Source organism: Canis lupus, chromosome 14, assembly GCF_048164855.1.
Source record: "Canis lupus baileyi chromosome 14, mCanLup2.hap1, whole genome shotgun sequence".
NCBI lineage: Eukaryota > Metazoa > Chordata > Mammalia > Carnivora > Canidae > Canis > Canis lupus.
In genome coordinates, this window is record NC_132851.1 from 65,129,380 (window position 1) to 65,149,789 (window position 20,410).

General features: G+C 39.9%; 2 protein-coding genes across 4 annotated transcripts in view; both read left to right on the plus strand.

Moving 5' to 3' along the window:
* MTHFD2L (methylenetetrahydrofolate dehydrogenase (NADP+ dependent) 2 like) overlaps nt 1-1,971 on the plus strand; it is a 136,936-nt gene extending 134,965 nt beyond the window's left edge. Inside the window, exon 9 of the mRNA XM_072775386.1 lies at nt 1,834-1,971. Coding sequence (XP_072631487.1) covers nt 1,834-1,868 — 35 coding nt within the window. The 3' untranslated portion in view covers nt 1,869-1,971. The remainder of the gene's footprint in view (nt 1-1,833) is intronic.
* Nucleotides 1,972-2,244: 273 nt separating this feature from the next.
* EPGN (epithelial mitogen) lies at nt 2,245-19,910 on the plus strand. Of its 3 annotated transcripts, none has more exons than XM_072775392.1 (6): nt 2,245-2,377; nt 2,724-2,793; nt 2,934-3,023; nt 5,858-5,978; nt 6,729-6,881; nt 8,898-19,910. In XM_072775392.1, the coding sequence occupies exons 3-6, from the start codon at nt 2,936-2,938 to the stop codon at nt 8,950-8,952; spliced, it is 417 nt and encodes a 138-aa protein (XP_072631493.1). In that variant the 5' UTR covers nt 2,245-2,377; nt 2,724-2,793; nt 2,934-2,935; the 3' UTR covers nt 8,953-19,910. The 3 variants fall into 3 exon arrangements, 2 of the variants coding, with proteins under 2 accessions (XP_072631493.1, XP_072631492.1); XR_012007228.1 differs by lacking the exon at nt 2,724-2,793 and adding an exon at nt 7,998-8,192 and having other exon boundaries at nt 2,248-2,377; XM_072775391.1 differs by lacking the exon at nt 2,724-2,793 and having other exon boundaries at nt 2,248-2,377.
* Nucleotides 19,911-20,410: the final 500 nt, after the last annotated feature.

Genomic DNA, 20,410 nt, shown 5'->3' on the forward strand with positions numbered 1-20,410 from the left:
TTGCTCCTATATGTATCAAGAAAGAAGGAAGAAGTCAGTGAGGCCACCTTATAGTGCCCATCTTCCCCAATCTTCAGGAATGGGAAAGGCACTTTTCGTGAGAGGGTTGAACGAGGGGACTCTCTTAAAGGGAGTGTAAATGGGGTCCAGCAGTATGAGTCCCAGTAGGAGTCCCAGAGGCAAGACGCGTGAGAGCGGACTAGAGCTATTTTGTTGTATAAGAAGTCTTCTGGAAAGTGGAGCATAAGCCTTCCGGAAAGTGTAAGCGAGTTTCTGTGTTATGTGGCTCACCGCACCAGAGTAGGGGAACATCAGGAAAGAGCATGGGCCATTCCTTTCAGCCCAAATGTACGTGAAAGCCACAGTTCATTTAATATTTAAATTCTTAGGATAGAGGTGATTTATTCAAAGTTTGATTTTTAGGAGATTATTCAGAGAATTCCTCTGAGATCAGTGTTACGGATTCCTACCGGAGAACACAGCTAGCAAAGTAGAAAGGGCGTGTGATCTGGAATCCGAACGCAGATTCCAGTCCTGACTGTAGGGCGTATCCTCTCTTTTGAGCCTCCATCCCTCCGTTGTCCCAAGGGAATAGAAATAATGCCTATTGCTTATTTCTCTATTGACTCAGATGGATTCATTAGGTAAATAGCATATGTTAGGCACTGGATTCGTTGGGGCCAGGATTACTGAAGAAATCACGGAGATGTGTGTGAAAGCCTTCTGCAAAATGCAAAGCACCATGGAAACTCTAGTTAACAATTACAGCCAAGTTGGCTGTTGTACTATGTCTTAGTCTTCCAAGTAAAGATATTTAACATCAGTCCTAGCATTTCCCTCCAAAGACTGCAATTTGTCATGAGGGTTTATTTAGTCCTTTGTAAATGTTCGTCTTCTTAAATTCACACCAGTGGCGCAGAGGATGATTATTTGATTTATAATTCAAATATTATTTGCCTGGAAAAAAATATTATCCGGAATTGTCTTAATAATGAGGAGTTTTTAAAAATCCACAAAAGTAGAAATACAAAACGTATGCACATTTAAAGTGAGCCAAGTGCTATATATTCTTTTAACTGTAAAATGAGGACTCCTGTGGTGATTGCCCAAGTTATAATGAGTTCACAACAAGCTCATTCTTGTGTGATTTCTAAAGCCAAATTCATATTTCGGTAGTGAAAGAGATCCTTTCTGGTAAACCAAATTTGCTGGATGGACATGATGCAAATGATCACCTATCTTAACAACAGGTTTCCAAGGTACAGAAAATACAAGCAATTGAAATTCCTGGTAGAAAGGCACAACACCCCAGTAAACCATGTTTATATAAGTTCTTTATAATAATTTGGGGCAAGCGAAAATTTGTGGGAAGCTCTCTATATTCACAAAATCCAATAGGATTAATCACCTTTTTGGCCTTTCAAATGGCATTTTAATAATCATAACTAGATTAACAGTGAGAAAAATTTGAATGTCATGTTACATTAAAAACTTTCTGTTCATTAGACATACCAAACCTCAATATTTTATCTTAGTGGAGATGACATCATCATCATCACTTTGGTACTTTACTGGTTCTCTCTAGCCTAATCGAGCATAGATTGAAGCTTTGTAGCTCTAAGGAAATTGGTAGCCTGATCCATTTACTCAGAAACTTCTTAAATGGCAGAATGACATAAAGGCAAATGTTATGCTGTTAAAAATAATTATTTTTACAGAACTTGTAATGGCAAAACAAAGTAGCAAAAAATAAAATGGAGTATGAAACCTCTCTTTTCACCCAAATTTAATTTTCTCTCCTGCCCCTAAATTACAAACTATCTGCACTTGCAGTGGAATGGCCTTGTACCGAGAGGTGGTGTGACTGACAACAGTTTCGAGATGTTCGATTCCTATCCCGGGATGCTGCTTCCTGGTTTGCAAATATCAGAACTCTCCTTTGTGGGACTCCTAGGTAGGTGGCTAGCAACTTTGGAGCTGGTACAAGTCTGTCCCGGCAACGGGGCCTTTCCCGAATTTAGATTCTTTTTTGTTGTTTTAAGTACTTTTACATACACGATCATGCCCACAGGTAACAGGAAACCAGTGTTTCAAAAGAAAACTTGATCACATTGCTAGATAACACAGGTATTCTAAACAAGTGCGTGAGCGCCTCGAGGGCTCTACCTACAGCTGCTGCCAGAAGTACATATTTTTTTGATTGGTAAGAACTAGCAGATGACGCTTCGTGAAATATAAATGCAAGAAAGACTCAGGAGAGCGCATTAAAAACCTTCCACCGTCAGTCTAGGAGGATACGAAGGATACTGTTAGCAGCAGCAGCAGCAGCAGGCAATGGCTCTCGGAGTTCCAGTATCCGTCTATCTCTTATTCAAAGGTAGGTAGTTCCTTTCTGCCTTGTTCACTCTGTATCCCTGTAGAATACGAAGAGGATTTGTTTTCTCCGAATGAATGAGAAGTTGGCTTTTAACAGCCGTGTTTCTCGTGACAAAGAAGGGAGCAAGGAATCTGTGAATTAATTGAGTTCCTTATGTAATGTAGATTTGGCTCCTACCAGGTTGGGATACCCCCTTTTTTGAGACCTGTGTGTTTGCTCCATACAGCTGGAGAGCAGTTGACATATTCTAACTACTATGCCGTGGTATCCTTGTGGCTGAATCAGTGTACACATGTACCCACTGCCTCTTAAAAATTAATGTATTTCTATTTTTTGGAATTATAAGGTAGCCAGTAGAATTGGTGCGGATGGGAAACTGTCAGGAAACTACCCCTGTCAGGTTTTGGATCTCAAATGTAAGTGAATTAAGAATGGACACAAATGGGGAGAAGTAGACTAATTTTTGATCTGTGACTTGTGCATAACTTTTGATCTGTGGCTTGCACATAGGAGGCTCACCTGCTAAAGATGCCTTTCCCCCTACCCCTTCATGTAGCAATGACGGCCTTGACTCAAGAGGCAGCCGTGCCGGGAACACCTCCAACCACAATCCAGCAAAGTAACTGGACAGCTAACAAAACAGAAGGTATTTTCTTTACGCTTTCGTTATTTTAAGTGACTTTTTTTTTCTTTATCTTTGAGAGATATTTGGATTGTGATAAAAAGCAACGTTGGACGTTTTTAGGTATATATTTTATTATGAGCAGTCAGTTCTTTTAGCAGAATGCTATTAAATGAAAGTGACAGGCAAATGTGCCAGCAAAGAATTGCCTTTTTAAAAGGGGCAAGTAAAGGAACTGAGAGACACAGAAGTTGTCTTTAGTTACTGCCCTGAATGTGAAACATGCCACATTTTCTGCTTGGCTCCTGTTTGGTTCCCAATAACCCATGCATGTCCTGAGGCACTTTGTCGCCGTTTTGGCATTCTTGATGATTGGTATTTTGCTATCCTGTTTTAATCTGTGACCAGGACTTTGAAGCCAAAGAAATTATGACAAAATGAAGCCATAATCCATCTTTGGAAAGATCTTTTTTCTTGTTTTGTTTTGGGGGCCTTTTGTTGTTGTTTTATTTAGCCTATGCTATATGTCCTAACCACTTAGACCCAATTTTGATGATATATTTTCTTTCCTATATTATTACTATGACTATTATTATTAGAATAGCTTCTGGCTGTTGTTGAGCATCAGTATTTTTTTAAGCCTGTTTGAACTCTCAGAGGTGAACTTGGAAAACTTGTTACCTGCCAAGACCTGTTACCAGGTGGTGATGGTTCTCACACAAATCACTACCCACCCCCCCTTGTGAAGATTGGTAATGTGACGTAGGACAGAGGAAACACCATATCTTGCTCTCAGAGCCAGGCAAATAAAAAAATCAAGTCAGATAGATATTTTGTTCCTGAATATGAAGGCAAGCAATATTTAAACATTCCTCACTTCACCAATAATTTTTAAATTAAAAATAATTTACTTATAATATTTTGCCCATTTGAGGTTTGAATATCTATCCATTTGCAAAACAAATCAGTGTGAGCTTTAGAATAATTTTTAGCCAAACCTCTTCATGTCTCCTGAGCCTTTGAGCAAAGAGGAAAGTTCTTCACCGGCAGATAAATACTACAGAAAATTCAAGTTTCCCTCAGTGACTTACTTCATAACAGTGCACCCAGCACCACCTTTTTACTTCCTTAATAGTGAAAGTTTTCCAAGTTACAGAGAATAATAATAGAAAACAGGGCACAGAAAATATCATCTCTACAGGTTTCCTTTGCTTTCTTGATGGAGAGCTTCAGCCTCCCCCCCCTCCTTTTTTTTAAAGATTTTATTTTATTTATCCATGAAAGGCACAGAGAGAGAGAGAGGGAGAGAGGCAGAGACACAGGCAGAGGGAGGAGCAGGCTCCATGCAGGGAGCCCGACGTGGGACTCGATCCCAGGATCCCAGGGTCACGCCCTGGGCTGAAGGCGGCGGCGCTAAACCGCTGGGCCGCCGGGGCTGCCCTCCCCTTTTTAATTTAATTTAAAAATCTGCATCCAATACCTCAGGAAATTTTTAATAAATTTATAACTAACATTCTTCTCCTTAGGAGAAAGATGAGGCTCTCCAGCATACTCTTTGTTTGAAGATATCTCCTTTCAATTCTTGTATTTTCTAGCAAATCCTGCTTCAGGCTTGGTTCATTCAATCTATTTAGTCTTGAAGCAGGAAGAACCTAACACAGTTTATAAAGGGAAATTCTTACTAGCTTACAGTTAATTATTAAAATGAGATACTAAAAAAAATGAGATACTAGATTCACGACACCACATTAAGAAAATGAAGGTGAATTTTAAGGTAACATTGTGTGTTCTCAACCAAAATGAAGTTATATGACAGTATCTTATTGGCGGCTTACCTAAGATTTAGTATTTTCAATATAAAAAAATATGCCTTTTTAGATCTTTTTTTTTCCCCTAAAAACAAGTAAGTGGGATTCTGTTAATCTACTTAGCAAGGCAAATACGATGTCACATGATAACTAAGGATGAGGAAATATGTTTATTCATAACAATGACAAAATAAAATGCCACTAATTATGCTTGAGACAAATTTAAGAATCAGTAATTAGGTTTTTACCAAACAGGACTCAAGTGTCATTCCCACTGCATATACCCCAAGATTGGCTTAGGCATGTATCTTCAGTACCTCAGGGAACAAGGAGTAAGCATCCTGAAACGTTTGCATTATGCCAAAGGGAAACTTCCCATAGAGACTTCTGGCACTTGACCACAAAAGTTTTGCCAGATGCGGTCATTTGCATGATGTTAGAAGACAAAACCTAGATTTTCTCATTCTATCTGTCTCGAGGGCTTTCCCCACTATCTCATAATGTCTCTTAACTGAGTACAATTTCCAATTAATATTCAAAGGTGTTGTCTCAACTAGTGAAGCTTGAGCTATAACTTATTTCTGGCTTCTTGTATAGGTCATCACAAGGCCTCTTCTGAAATCAGGCACAGTGCTCCCTTTGCAGTTACCTTCTCAAGTGGTAGTCCACGGGAGAGGTCGTCTTCTCAAGTTCATGATCTCTGTAAACCCAAATTTCCTAAGTGCGGACTCCTTAGGTGTAAAGCGGAGAATTAAAAAACGAGAATCAATGCTGCCACCTTTTGGCAAACTTGTATCTATACCTCATTGTGCAGCTTCTAAAGAACAGATCATCGGTCCACCTCCACCCCTTAATTAATTAATAATATGTCTAAATGATATCAACCTAAACTTTGTGAGTATAACCTGCCGACCGAATTAGCCAACAGTTTAAAAGGCAGAGCACCCAAAGAATATCCTTAAAATTAAAGATCTCTTTACCTGTGTGTAACAAATATACTATAAACGTATGACCCACTTCATCTGTTAACATTGTATGTGCTTTTCCTAGTTGACTCCACAGAAGGACCCATAGCCTTGAAGTTCTCACATCCTTGCCTGGAAGACCACAATAGTTACTGCATCAATGGCGTTTGCGCATTCCACCATGAGCTGGAGAAAGCCATCTGCACGTAATTGCAAAGAACTTTCCAAGTCCTAGAGATGGGAGGAGATGAATTTATGTTTCACATGTCTCTATGCGTTGCACATAGTACATTTCCACTCACCTCTCTCTTATCTAGTAAAAAGGGTACATCATCTGAACATGAGTCACTGTATTTGAATATCTAAGGAGTCTTTCTCTAAACTACCTAATCCTCATTACTCAAAAGTAGGGTTCCCACATGAGCAGCTTCTGTGTAACCTGGGAGCTTGTTAGAAATGCAGAAGCTTATGCTCCACCTCAAAACTACTGAGTCCAAATGTGTACTTTAGCAGTATGCAAGGATGATTCTGAGTTTTCACGGGGTTGGTTGATTACAGAATGAGGTGAAAAAGTCTCTATAGCAACACACTACAGGAATACAAAGTTCTAGAGCAATTAAGTACTATTTCTATGATCATTGCTTTGCTAGGCATTCTCCTATGAAAGAGTAGATTAACAATTTTCTCGATCAACCCACGGAAGTGGACTACCTTGCCCTTCTACCCATGAGGGAAGTTACAGTAATATGGGGCTTTAAAAAAATATATGGGGCTTTAATGGTTTGATTATTGCAAAATACAGAGCTTCTTCAATACATTTAACAGTTGGCTTTCATTTGGCATTTTCTGCTTTAAATTACATTCTGTGGAAATTTTTCATTCTTTGAAATTGGTCATTTCTTTATATCTCTACCACTATGAGTTTTACAATTATATATTCTTTTCTTTTTTTAAAGGTGTTTTACTGGTTATACTGGAGAAAGATGTGAGCACTTGACCTTAACTTCATATGCTGTGGATTCTTACGAAAAATACATTGCAATTGGGATTGGCGTTGGATTATTATTAAGTGGTTTTCTTGCTATTTTTTACTGCTACATAAGAAAGAGGTATGAGAAAAATAAAATAGGAAGTCACTGGGCACTTGTTCACTTGATGAATATTTATTGAGCCCCTATGATGTACCAAGTACTGACATGTATAATTTTTTAGTAAAAATGGCTGCAGATATGGCAATTTCCTCATATTTGTTTTGATGCTTTTTCTTATAAACACAGAGAAGCAGTACAAATTTACCTGCAATTGCATTAGAATAGCTCCTATTTACAATTTCCCTACATCCTCATCTCTGTCTGCCCACGTCAAAGTTATAGGTAAGGAGGACAGTAAGTCCCACAAGAGAAGAGGTAAAGCATGTCTTGTTTGCAATTACATATTCAGTGCTAAATACTGTGCCTGGCATACAGTAGACACTCAGTAAATATTTGCTGAATGAACAAATCAAGAAATGAGTATTAAAGGAATGAAAATGTGTGGCAGGGGCAGCCAGGTGGCTCAGTCGGTGAAGCGTTGCCTTTGCCTCAGGTTATGATTCCGGGGTTCTGGGATTGAACCCCACATCGGGCTCCCTGCTCAGCAGAGAGTCTGCCTTTCCCTTCACTCATGTTCGCTCTCACTCTCTCAAATAAATAATTAAGTAAAATCTTTAAAAAAAGAAAAAAAAGAAGAAGAAGAAAAGAGAAGAAAAAAAGAAAGAAAATGTATGGCAAACATGGGCCTTTTTTTTTTTTTTTTTTTCAGATTTCAGTTGAGGGTTTATTCAGGAGATTCTAGTCTACTGCTAAAAGCCTAAGAAAATAAGCTTGATCCACAAGTATAAATTACTTGTGTTATCCGCACCGGTAATCTTTTCTTAAATCCATGTAACTAGGAAAAAGGCAAGAAATAATGTGAGCTACATTAAAGAAAAAAGTGCAAATACATTTCCTTTGCTGTATCCTATTCACTAAGTTGCCATTTTTAAAACGACCAAAACAGATTGTGCAAAATAGAAAAAGATTGTTTGCTTAGTAACGGCATCTAAGAACATCTGTTATGTCAATTGTAGATCAATTGATATTAAATCAGTCCTACCAATTGATTTCGTTATGTCAGTTGCCTAAGAAACCAAGAAAGGAAGAGAAAAAATAGGAAGTAACTTTTACTTATTTTTATTTTTTTTAAAGACTTTATTTATTTATTCATGAGTGACACACAGAGAGAGGCAGAGACAGAGGGAGAAGCAGGCTCCCCACAAGGAGCCCAACGTGGGACTCAATCCTGCATCCCGAGATCAGGACCTGAGCCAAAGGCAGACGCCCAACCGCTGAGCCATCCAGGCATCCCTTGACCTTTTAATGTTAACAAGACTACTGTTGGAGGTCAGATTCCTTAGCAGCAAAACCTAGGATGGGGATTCTTGTGCAAGTCATTGGCCGAGGGCGTGCTCTAAGTGAACCCTGGTATGGAGAATGGAAAAATGGACTAGAGGAAGAAAGTGAGCAAAGATGAGGACATGACTTTCACTCTGTCTAGCCTTGGCCCAATTGCATAGGAAGACCTAAAATATAAATGGTCTCCCAAGAGAGTAAAGGATCTTGAGTTTGTTTGTTTGTTTTAAAGATTCTACTTATTTATTCATGAGAGACTCAGAGGGAGAGGAAAGCTCCCTGTGGGGAGCCCGGATGCAGGACTCTATCCCAGGACCCCGGGATCATGCACTGAGCAGAAGGCAGACACTCAACCGCTGAGCCACCCAAGCATCCCAGATCTTGGTTTTAGTGCCCTATGTCATCAAGCATGGGTGGCAGGGTGCTCCCGGTGGGAAAGAAGGCGAGGGCTTGCAATTTCCCAGGAATCTTCAGGCTAAGTGCCCTGTTGGCCAAGGGCCGTCCTCTGGAGAAGGAGGCAGCTGTGAGCTTGTTGACAGGTGTAGCCCCAGAGGGGTGGGGGTGGGGAGTAGGTCCAGCCCACAGATTGGAGGTGGGGACACCAGGAGCAACAGCGATACCACAGGATAGATGTCATCCTCAATAAATTATACAGACAGCAGTCAGATTCACATGGAAACCAACATTCTGTTTTAGGTGTCTAAACCTGAAATCACCTTACAACATCTGTTCTGGAGGAAGACCCCTGTGAGGCCTCTGTAAGAAATTCTCATGAGGCATTTATAAAAGTCAGCGGGCCCCAAACTGAAAACTTCAACTGAAACAACAAACTGACTGGACTGGAAAATAACGGAAGTTGGGATCATGATGAAATGAGGGAATAAACTTCAACGTCGGTCTTCAGACTTTGTCATTGTTAGGGTGCCATGGGAGCCGAGGGAACAAGCTACAGTGCCAGAAGTCAGGTTCATTGTCCTACTCTGGATTTGTTGCTGTTGTTATGTGGTTATTGTTCTGATTGCAGAAGGACTGAGTTTCACGCTTCTGGCCATGTCAGATGTGAATTTTCATGGCAATAATGATCGAGCTTGCAGCAAGTCAAAGCAGTGCCAAGCTTGGGCTCTTCATGCCCTTGCTACCGCCAGTATTTTGTATCAATGCTCTGTGGACCTCATCCCAGGCATGCTGCTTTCATGGTAACTAAAAGAACGTGATGTCAACTGTCTAGATGAGGTCAGTATTATGACCCCTCCAGGGATGCAAGCATGTGCCTGAAGCCTAAACCAGAAAAAAGAAAATGCCATGTCCAAGGCAAACATACATCATGCCCACCTTGTGACAATAATGTGTAGCCTTTATCTGTGAAATATGGAATAAGCTAAAGAGTTTTTAATGACTGAAAGCTTTCTGGAAATTGAATCCTGAGTAGGCGAAACATTTCTGTTTCTGCACGGATTATAAAACTCTGTGTTGGACTTATTGCTCCCCTAATGTTTATGTTCATCGCCTCTTCCTGTTGTTAGTGGAACTACCTGGTGACTATCCATTTTGGCTGAAATTCTAGAATTCTACCAATAAATAAAATGCTACCATTTGCCCTGAAATAGAAACTGAAGAACTGGACATAGGAATTTTTTTTATAGGAATTTTTTTCATCAGCCAACAGCATCTGGAAACTTTCGTTCCCATTTCTGGATACTTGATAGCAGATTTGCACAGAGTGAGAGATAATGGAACAATGGCAGAAATGCCTGTTTTTAAATTAGAGTCCTTCCTCTTTAATCCTATTTCTTCCCTGTACGTCGAATAGTCTTGTGCAGGTCCTTTAATTTCTTCGGGCTTTGGTTTTATTTCTACAAGGCCCTGATAGCTTTAAAATTTGAAAGTGTTTTCCGTGTTTGTTCTGCTAGTGGGATTATTCTCAACCCCACCTCTGTCCTCTGCGCCACCTCTAATCCCCAGACACACCACTGGATATCATCTCAGGTGTGCATTTTACTGTTTGGTTTGTAAAATAATTAATTAAAAACTTGTTTTGCAAGGAAGTGAAATATGAAATTGAAGAATAATGTTATCTACTAATTTTCTTTTGGATTCAGTCTGAAACTATGGACTTTGTTTTCCTCCATTGTGATGTGGATAAGCAAAACAGTTCTGATCACAAGATGGGTTAAAAGAGAATCAAACACAAATGTTCTTTAAAAAAAAAAAAAAGATTTTACCTACTTATTCATGAGAGACAGAGAGAGAGAGGCAGAGACACAGGCAGAGGGAGAAGCAGGCTCCCTGCAGGGAGCCCGACGTGGGACTTGATCCCAGAGCCCCAGGATCACAACCTGAGCCGAAGGCAGACGCTCAACCACGGAGCCACCCAGGCGTCCCTCCGCTCACTCCTAAACAAAACTTTACAGGCTGTCTCCTTTGAGTGGAAGGTATTTCTCCAGCTTTGTTTTTCCTCCACAAGGAATTTAATGCAGATGAAGTGCGTGTCAGCACTTTCTGCTTGTCCTCACAAAGTATGCAAAGGTTACATCATACCAAAAAGTGGGGAGGTGAAGGTTCCTCCCAGTGACTCCAGCAACCGCACCTAGAAAGCTATGCTCTTCCTGGGCATTTCAAAAAGGTGTTAAAAAGCTAAGGAGAGTCCAGGAAGAAGCAATAAAGCTTAACTAAGGACTGCCTCCTGATGAAAGGAAAGAGGAATTAATGCCGGAATCTGGGGAGGTGATAACCTAAAAAGTTATAAATATCTGCTGTCTATAAATATTTCTAAATTGTAAACATAATATAACTGAAATTAAATAACACCAGACAGAGAATTAAAATTTCCAGATTGCCAAAGCAAAACAGAGACCAATAGAGAATCCAATACTGTGGAATAGTGTGCGTTCAGGGTATAAAATGTCCTCCCTCACCCCATGAGAGACAGAAATGTAGAGTGTGGCTTAAGAGAGGCCATCTGTTTGTGGTCCATCATACAAAATAGTCTCCGGGTCCCATAACACCTCGATTTAATTTTGCAGGGAGAAATCTTGGCATTCCTATAGCAATATTCATATATGCGAGTAGAACTTGAGTGAGAAAACATACAAGATGTTTTGCAAATTTTCCGTCTTTTTTTCCCTCTTCTCTGTATGCAGTAAAGACCTTGGGAAAAGTCTGCCAGGGAAGCCCTGCCTCAGCACTACCTTTACAGCTTTCAGTCATGAATTATTAGGTGAGGTGGATCATCTAGGGAAGAAATGGGAATGTTTCTGGCATCTTTGACTAAATCAAACTGGATAAGGAGTTCATTGATTTCATTCAATTCCCGTTTTGTCTTCTTCCTGTGTCTATCCTTCAATCTTTGAGAACACATTCTTAAGTCTCGATATTCATGAGTGCTTCATTAATTAGTATATTGGACCATGCTAGGGGTAGGAGCAAACACTGTAACTTCAGTCATATGTGAACCAGTAAATTTACAAAAAAGAATTTTAATTACTTGTTATTGTATCCTCTTTCCCCAAATTACTTTTTTTTTTTTTTTTAAATAATCTCTATACCAACATGGGGCTTAAAATCATGACCCTGAGATCAAGAGTCCCATATTCTACTGTCTGAACTGGCCAGGTGCCCCATCCCAAATTACTTTTTGCATATTATGTTTTTGTGATGTTTGAAGTAGATGAAATTAAAACATAGGTTATCTTTTAGTGTTTCCTGGCACAATACAAAACCTAATCCTTTAATTTTGAATTGTCCACTTTGGTGACGTCAAGAAGATTTCTGTTCCTTATATGTAATTGAAAAAAATTTTTAAGAAAATCACAAGGCCAACATCAGCAATTTAAGCATTTGATGTTGGACGTAAGGACAGTTTTTGTCTGCAGAACACCATGAGTAAGCCATCTAACTTCTGGTATTGCAAAATGTCACAGACTCTCTGTAGTGTGATGTAAATATTGATATCCTGCAACCCACATTCATGGGAAGGGTTACCAGAATCTTTCTATTGCAAAATACCACTCTTTCTGGCTTACATCATGGCTGCATGACATCAGACTACTAGCATCTGCCAAGATGAACTAGAAGTGTTGAAATTTAATTTGTCAGTCGGGTACTGCTAATCTGGGTGAGCCCACATTTCTGTCCAAATCTTGGCGCAGCCCTATTCAGTAGCACATTCAGGAGCAGATCTTCCAAATTCACCTCCAGATTTCTGTTAATTATTCAGTCCATGAGTGCACAGCTCAGAGTACACGAGGCCAAGCAGTTCATTTCCTAAAAATGCAAAGGTTAGGCCCCTGTAGAATATCCACCTGAATGAATGAGTCCCACCATTTTATTTCACCCCTCTGCCAAGACTAAGCATGATGGCTATTCCAGATTGTGGGCAACACCCACAGGCTCCAAAGAAACATCCCATAAAGATTATGAGTGTGATTATAGGGTAGCAAGGAGAATTGAATTTTTTAGTTGGGTCTCATTTATAATATATCTCATGACTTTTCTTTATAGTTTTTATGTCTCAGGTGTTATTGGAGCATAAATCACTTAGATTGAAATTCGGTTAGGACCACAGTCAAGCAGGTTATCAAACCAGCAGTGCTTTTGATCTTTAAGAGGATATTATATAGGCTTCAAGCTTTCTGGAAAGAATGGCATCTATAGATCTTTAAAATTGCATGAAAATATCAATTCAATATTGAGTCTCCTCACAAATCGAGTTAAACTGATAGTGTAATATAGCTACCAATCACGAGCACTTACAATGTTTGAAAAGCATTATTAGCATTATTTTAGTGAATCCACAACTGTGTGTAATCGAAGGTAAGAGAAAAGTCTAATCTTTGTCAAGGTCACTTAGCCTTTCAGTGGCAGAGCCTAGATTTGAACAGATAGACCTAATGCCAAAGCCCCACATCTAAACTCCGTATGATAATGCTCCCCAATATTTTATGGAAAATATTGATGTTAGGGGGTTTGTTTCTTGATGAGCTTAGAGATAATATCCAAGTGGTTTGTATGCAAGTGAAAAAAAGTTCTTTAAATTATATAAAATAATAGTCTTTGTCATAGATCAACCACAGAAACTCCCTGCTATCATCTGCTGATTATTAAGATCTGCATACTGGGACACCTGGGTGGCTCAATGGTTGAGGGTCTGCCTGTGTCTCAGGGCATGATCCAGGGGTCCTGGATTGAGTCCCGCATCGAGCTTCCTGCATGCAGCCTGCTTCTCCTTCTGCTACGTCTCTACCTCTCTCTCTCTCTCTGTGTCTCTCATGAATAAATAAACACAATCTAAAAAAAAAAAAAAGAAAATCTGCATACTATCCCTAGGGTGGGGCCAGAACAGGGTTCCAGTGCCCACTGACAGATGAAGGTACATTCTGGGGAGAGGCTGTTGACTGTTTTACCTTCAGGTTAAAACCCTGTTTTACCTTCAGGACTCCAGGATGAGGAGGTCACTCGGGAACACCTGACCCCAGCCTGTGAAAAAGGGACACACCTAATTGGGACACACCTGGCTTAGTTTGGTGAGGGGATGGGGAATGCGTGGTTTCCCCATCTGCAGAAAAATTTTATTAATCTCCTTCCCACCACATCACCCTTACAATCCTACCCCAAGTCCCACATACACTTTAAAGAAAGATGCTCAATGACAGTGGCCCACCAAGGGGTAAAAATTGGAAGCAACATTAAAAGGATTGATGCAAGGGAGGGACACTTGAATGACCTGCGATCTGGTCCAGCTGCGTGATAGTTTAGCTTTGTCGGGGCCCTTCGCACATGATGTCCTCATCTGTTCAGCAGGGGAGTTAAGACTCAGGATGATCTCTACATTCCCCTTTTGGGTGAAAGTTGTGTGTGGAAAACAGGCAGCCTTTACAGCACATCCAGCCTGAAGATACATTTCCTTTGACCCTCATGGTGTTTATTTTAAAACAAGCTCACATTTAGAAATCTAGGTATTTTAATATATTTTTTAAAAATCTAGCTATTTTTTTGAGCTTCCTTTGGAAAATGGAAGATAGAGAGCGCTGGTCCCACGTGCTTGCAGTGCTTTGGTGCGGCGCTTGCTCCCAACACCTAGCCCGCTTCTGTCATACCGCTCGCTACTTGTTCAGGGTTTTATGGGCCTTTCAATCCGCACCCTCAGTTCTTTGGATTGATTTTAAGATCCTGCATCATCTCCGTTCCTCTGAGTGTAGCCATCAGGTTGCCTGCAGAGGGCCTTGTTGTACAGCAAACCCAACAAGCCAGAAAGGACCATCGGAGGCCGGGCTGCCTAGAAGGTGCTTCTGGGAGCCCACACTCCCCTGGAAGCTGACAGGGGCGGCATCTGATGGCTCAAGCCTCTGTCCTGCCCACGCCCTCAGTCGCCCTCTGCTATAATCCTCACCAGATTTGTTGTTTCCTCAGAGCTCAACCCTGCTTACGTTACCTCCGCGCTCAAAAACCAAACTGACTCCCCATCATGCACCAGATTCAACAAAGACTCCTCTCCTAGCAGTTTGAAGCCCTCCCCGGGGACACCCAGTTGGTCTCTTTCTCATCTACCCTTCAGGGTTCCCTACACGGACCACAGCTGCGCTCTGCTCCCTGAACAGACTCCCCACGAGTCCTACCTGCGTTGGGGTCTCTGCTGTTCACTCCACATCCCCTACCCTCCAACATCTCTGTCTGCCTCTTTTGCAAATATCATGTTTCCTTCCTTTGAACTCCCTGGATATTCACGGCCCCCGTCTCCCTGCCCCAACACTGTGCCTTTTTCATCTCCCAACACTGTTTACATTTTACCTTGTTTTATAATGATTTTTGTTCCCGGCTAATCTCCAGTGGTAATAACACTGTACTTCATTCACTGAGTTTATCCCTTAGACTGGGCATAATGCTAAGCAATTTATAGAGCCTCTCTTTCAAACCTCAGAGACAGCCAGGAGAAAGGTTTTTGTTTGTTCTGTTTTTAAAGATTTTATTCATTTATTCATGAGAGACACAGAGAGAGAGGCAGGCTCCTCGCAGGGAGCCGGATGTGGGACTTGATCCCAGGACCTTGGGAACATGCCAAAGGCAGATGCGCAACCGCTGAGCCACCCAGGCACCCCACTCGGAGAAAGGTTTTATTGGAGGTTGTGGTAGATAGTGGTTCAGGTGAGTCTTTGGAGTTTAACAGACTGAGGTTAAATCCCTGCTCCACTGCTTACTAGCTATGCCACTGTGATCAAATTTCTTAGCTTTTCGAAGCCTGAGTTTTGTCATTTGTAGAAAGGGGATCATATTTCTATCTCCTAAGTGTTTTGAGAGAAATAAGAAATGCTCAATAAATATTAGCTTTTTTTTAATTATGATTGACTTCCATTTTTCAGATTAGGAAACTGAATGTAGAAAGTTCTAGTAACTTGTTCAATGATATACACCTAGGTAAGTGGTAGAACCTGGATTTGACCTCAAGGATGTCCAGTTTCAGGGCCCGATTCCCTTGGCACAGTACTTTGACCATGGCTGATATGTGGCCCTGCTAGTCAAAGCAGGATCTGCAATCTCAGAGAGCTGGAATCCCAACTGTTTGTTAGTTCTGTGATGGAGAATAAAGTATTTAATTGCTCTAAATCCTATTATAAAATGTGGATAATAATTACACCTAACTTGTGTCATTTTAAGACTAAGTTAAATTTGGGCCATCTGAGTGGCCCAGTCATTAAGCCTCTGACTCTTGATTTCGGCTCAGGTCACATCTCAGGGTTTTGAGATGCAGAGCCCTGCACTGGCATCATGCTGGGCGTGGAGCCTGCTTAAGATTTTCTGTCTCCCTCTCCTTCTGCTCCACACCCCTGCTAACGTGCACACATGCCAGGCACTCTATCTCTTTCTCTCTCTCTCAAAACAAAACAAAACAAAACAAAACAAAACAACACCCCACCTAAGTTAGCTAGCCAATACATGTAAAAATCTAGAACACAGTGCTCATTCAATAAATATTACTTCAAATTATTTAATATTGAGAACTTCTGTTGAAGAAGCTTTTTTGATACTTGATACAGTTGATTTTATTCTAAAGTGACATATATCTTCCTAAAAATCATCACCCTGCAAAATTGAGCAATAAAAACCATAGGGCTTACAGGAAAACTGAGGTTAGGGGTGTGACATTCAAAAACTGTCCCCGATACATTTAAGGGAAATAAATGAGAACTAATAAAAACCACAGCACAGTTTGGTACATTTTAAACGGTTAAGAAATAAATAGTTCAGTATACTGGGCACTCTAGGAGAACACATGCAGTTGCTTGTAGAAGTGAGTGTCGGAAGAGTTGATTGTGAATTATCGTCAAGTGATGGAGGAAGCATTATGGAAATGGGATGGAGACTTGTACCAACAGAAGTGGATGGGTATAGCTCATAACACAAACATAAACCAACGTAGCTGGTTTATATTTGAGATCCCGGCACGTGTATGTGCGTTTGAGTAGCCCATGCAGCTCACTCAGCAGCTCTGTGCATTCCCCTAGCAGTTCTAGCCTCATTCTGCTCAAATTATCCCTTTATGTTAGAATAAATTGATGTTTTCAAAACAAGCTTTCAAACAGAACTGACTCTACCTTGAAATTATCACGACCTTTGTCTCTCGACCTACCTTAATTATAATTATGAAGCACTTGAAGTATTCTGCTTATATTAGGCACTGAAGGGGGATTCCTCAACTAAATTTTAACAGGAATGTCAAGGCCGTCATTCCAAAGGCCCTGTTACTGTGGATTTGAGTTCTCTCAGACAAACTTGTTATTATAGTGTTTGCTCCTTCCTTAAATGGATAGAAAACCTCATGACCTCTTCCCTTCTTAAATTAATTAACACTAAGATGGCTTCCCTCCAAATATTACTGACTTACAGTACAAATGGGAAGAGATCCAATTTTTCTTCCTTTCATTATGATTTATTCCCTTCCTATTTTTTTCTCACCCTCCGAGGAAACTGTTCCTTTTGTTAAAACATCTTTCAATGATGCAGAAAGGGAAAAAAAGTTTGCTTCCTGCAGCGGGCTATATTAGGCAATAAACTATGCTAAATTGCAGACATTCTAGCAGCAAGGACTTCTTAAGAATGAACAGAATGACAAAGAAGGGGCCCTTAAGCCAAAGGAAATTCCTAAGAAGGAAAAGTCAAACTTGGCATATGCTGGAGTCCTCAGCTTGAGCCTAAAGCACTACTGTTCAGGGCTCAGGCCTGTCTGGGTGGGCTGGGCAAGGAGGTGTGTCTGCAAACTGGGCCTCTGGGCAGAGTGAAGTCCATGTGCCTGAGGAACAGGAGTGCTTCCCTGCCACTGGGCAGACCTTCAGATGCTCCTCAGATCAGGATTGACTATCCTCCAGTGGTTTGTTTGCATGGCTGAGGAAATACATGTAGTAGCATGCAGTAAAAATTCATGGGTTTGCCTTGCCAGCATTCATGCTGCTTCTGTAAACAGCACCCCTATGGTGCTTGGGAGTGCCATCCTCCTTCACCTTCACCAAAACTGGGTTAGCTGTCCTTACCTCACCCCTAATCCCAGGGCCACTCAAAAGACTTCCACCACCCCTAATACGAGCTACTCACTGAGATGCAGGCTTGTGACCTAATTCAAGTCAATGAAAATCAGCCATTGGGTGTCTTTTTTTCTTTTTTCTTTTCTTTTCTTTTCTTCTTTTCTTTTCTTTTCTTTTCTTTTCTTTTCTTTTTTTCTTTTTTTTCTTTTTTCTTTCTTTTTTTCTTTTCTTTTTTCTTCTTTTTCTTTTCTCTTTTCTTTTCTTTTCTTTTCTTTTCTTTTTTTTTTCTGGAATCTTGTACCTGATGTGAGGCTCCAACTCATGACCCCGAGATCAAGAATCACATGCTCTACCAACAGAACCACCCAGGTGTCCTAAACCTTGGGTTTTTATTGGAACTCTCTACTGTAAAAGTTCTCTCTTTTCCATTGGATTGCTAAATTAGCAGAATGAAATCTTGGATTTTTGTAAAGGCCACCATTGCTGCCCTATGACAATAGCCTGCCTAAGAAGGAAATTACAGCAGAGAGAAGCAATGAGAAACAGGGAAGGGATTTTGACCCCTCATTTGAGCTATGGTGGAGGATCTAACTCTGTCCCTGGACTTTTTATTTTATTTTATTAAAGATTTTATTTTTAAGTAATCTCTACACCCAACGTGGGGTTCAAGTTTATAACCCTCGTTAAAATCCAGAGATATAACTGTATGAAATCATCCATCTTGCTATTTTATACTATCCTGTACATTTGAAAAATATCCTATTTTGCAGCTTCAAAGAAAAAAAAAAGTCTTCCCCTGGTAGAATAGAAAACCCAATCAGAGGGCCAAATTACAATTGCTTAAAACTTCCTTCAAAGTCAATTTCAGAATCACCTTGGATAATAAATTGGATTGAAGAATGTTGCTCATGCAGCGATAGGCCGAAGCCAGGCTGAAGAAGGTGCGTTATAAAACAACTCACATAGTAACAAGTGATTAAAAGATTGAGCTCAATCCAATTTTCTTTAAACTTAAAATTGGATGGAAGCAGAAAATTTCACTGCTATAAAATATGTTGTTGGGCAGCCCCGTGGTGCAGTGGTTTAGTGCCGCCTGCAGCCCGGGGTGTCATCCTGGAGTCCCAGGATCGAGTCCCACAGTGGGCTCCCTGCATGGGGCCTGCTTCTCCCTCTGCCTGTGTCTCTGCCTCTCTCTCTCGCTCTGTGTCTCTCATGAATAAATAAAAAATAAAATCTTAAAAAAAAATCTTAAAAAAAAATATGTTGTTACTAAATTTGTGGATGACATTGGTAAAGACTTAAATTTCTGAACTGCTTAATGGTAAAACAACCAAAGACATTTTAAAGAGTTTTTTGGTCCTTGGTATTGATTGGAAAAAAGGTACAATGTATACATCTACAGATAAAATTTATACACACAATTCCTGATGGGATGGTCCATATCAAAGCCATTGTGTGCTGTAGCTGGACTCTCCTTGTCTTAAAGAGTCTGCTCCATGCTTTTCTCCATGTGTCTGATGGGTTCATATAAATATTAACATTTATTAAAACAAAACAAAATAAAAAATGACAGAAGTTTTAATGTTTTTGTTTTAGACAAATGTGTAATACAGTGAAAATTAATTAATAAGCAATAAAATAAGAAGGCTTTGAAAACTTGTTCCACTCATATGCTGGTATAGAGGAACACAAGTGCTTGTCAGTTTTCAAACCTAAAATTGAGTAATAGTTTTCTATATTAATGATTAAAAAGTAATAATATTGCAACGATTAATTTTTTTTAAATTTTTATTTATTTATGATAGTCACACACACACAGAGAGAGTGAGAGAGGCAGAGACACAGGCAGAGGGAGAGGCAGGCTCCATGCAGGGAGCCCGACGTGGGTCTCCAGGATCACGCCCTGGGCCAAAGGCAGGCGCTAAACCGCTGCGCCACCCAGGGATCCCCAACAATGAATTTTTAAAAGCTAAAAATGGAAAATCAATTAATGGCTTATCTTAATAGCATTAGGTTTAAAAGCTGGCTTATTTAACAAATAATAATTTTAAAACTGCTCAATCAGGTACTGTGAATGTTTTCATGAATAATAAATTTGATTGTAATTTCAGCCATTTACTTTATGGGTTAATTTCTGCCACTGATAATGTAGTATATTCAATTTACTTGAATTCAAGTAAATTATAAATTCTAGTAATTTGTGTGTGTGTGTGTGTGTTTACCTAATCCATCGGAAAATTATAATAATTATAAGTAATTCCCAACAGATATATTAGGGTTGACTCATTATCAAAATCCCTATGATTCAGACATTCTTCTTTTTATTAATTTACATTTTAAATACTTCTCTGGTGCCATTTCTCCCTGAAAAATATTCTCTAATTAATTCTTCAGATCTAGTGCATAGTGTATGGATTTCAAACTGCAGGATAATATTTTTTGGTTTTTTGGTCTTTTTTTTCTTTTTCAAGTTTTTATTTAAATTCCAGTTAGTTAACATACAGTGTAATATTAGTTTAAGGTGTACAATATAGTATTCATCACTTACATACAATACCCAATGCTCATCTTAATACAAGTGCACTCCTTAATCCCCAACACCCATTTAACCCAATCTCCCCTCCAGCAACCCTCAGTTTGTTCTCTATAGTTAAGAGTTTATTTTATGGTTTGCCTTTTTTTCTCTCCTATGTTCAT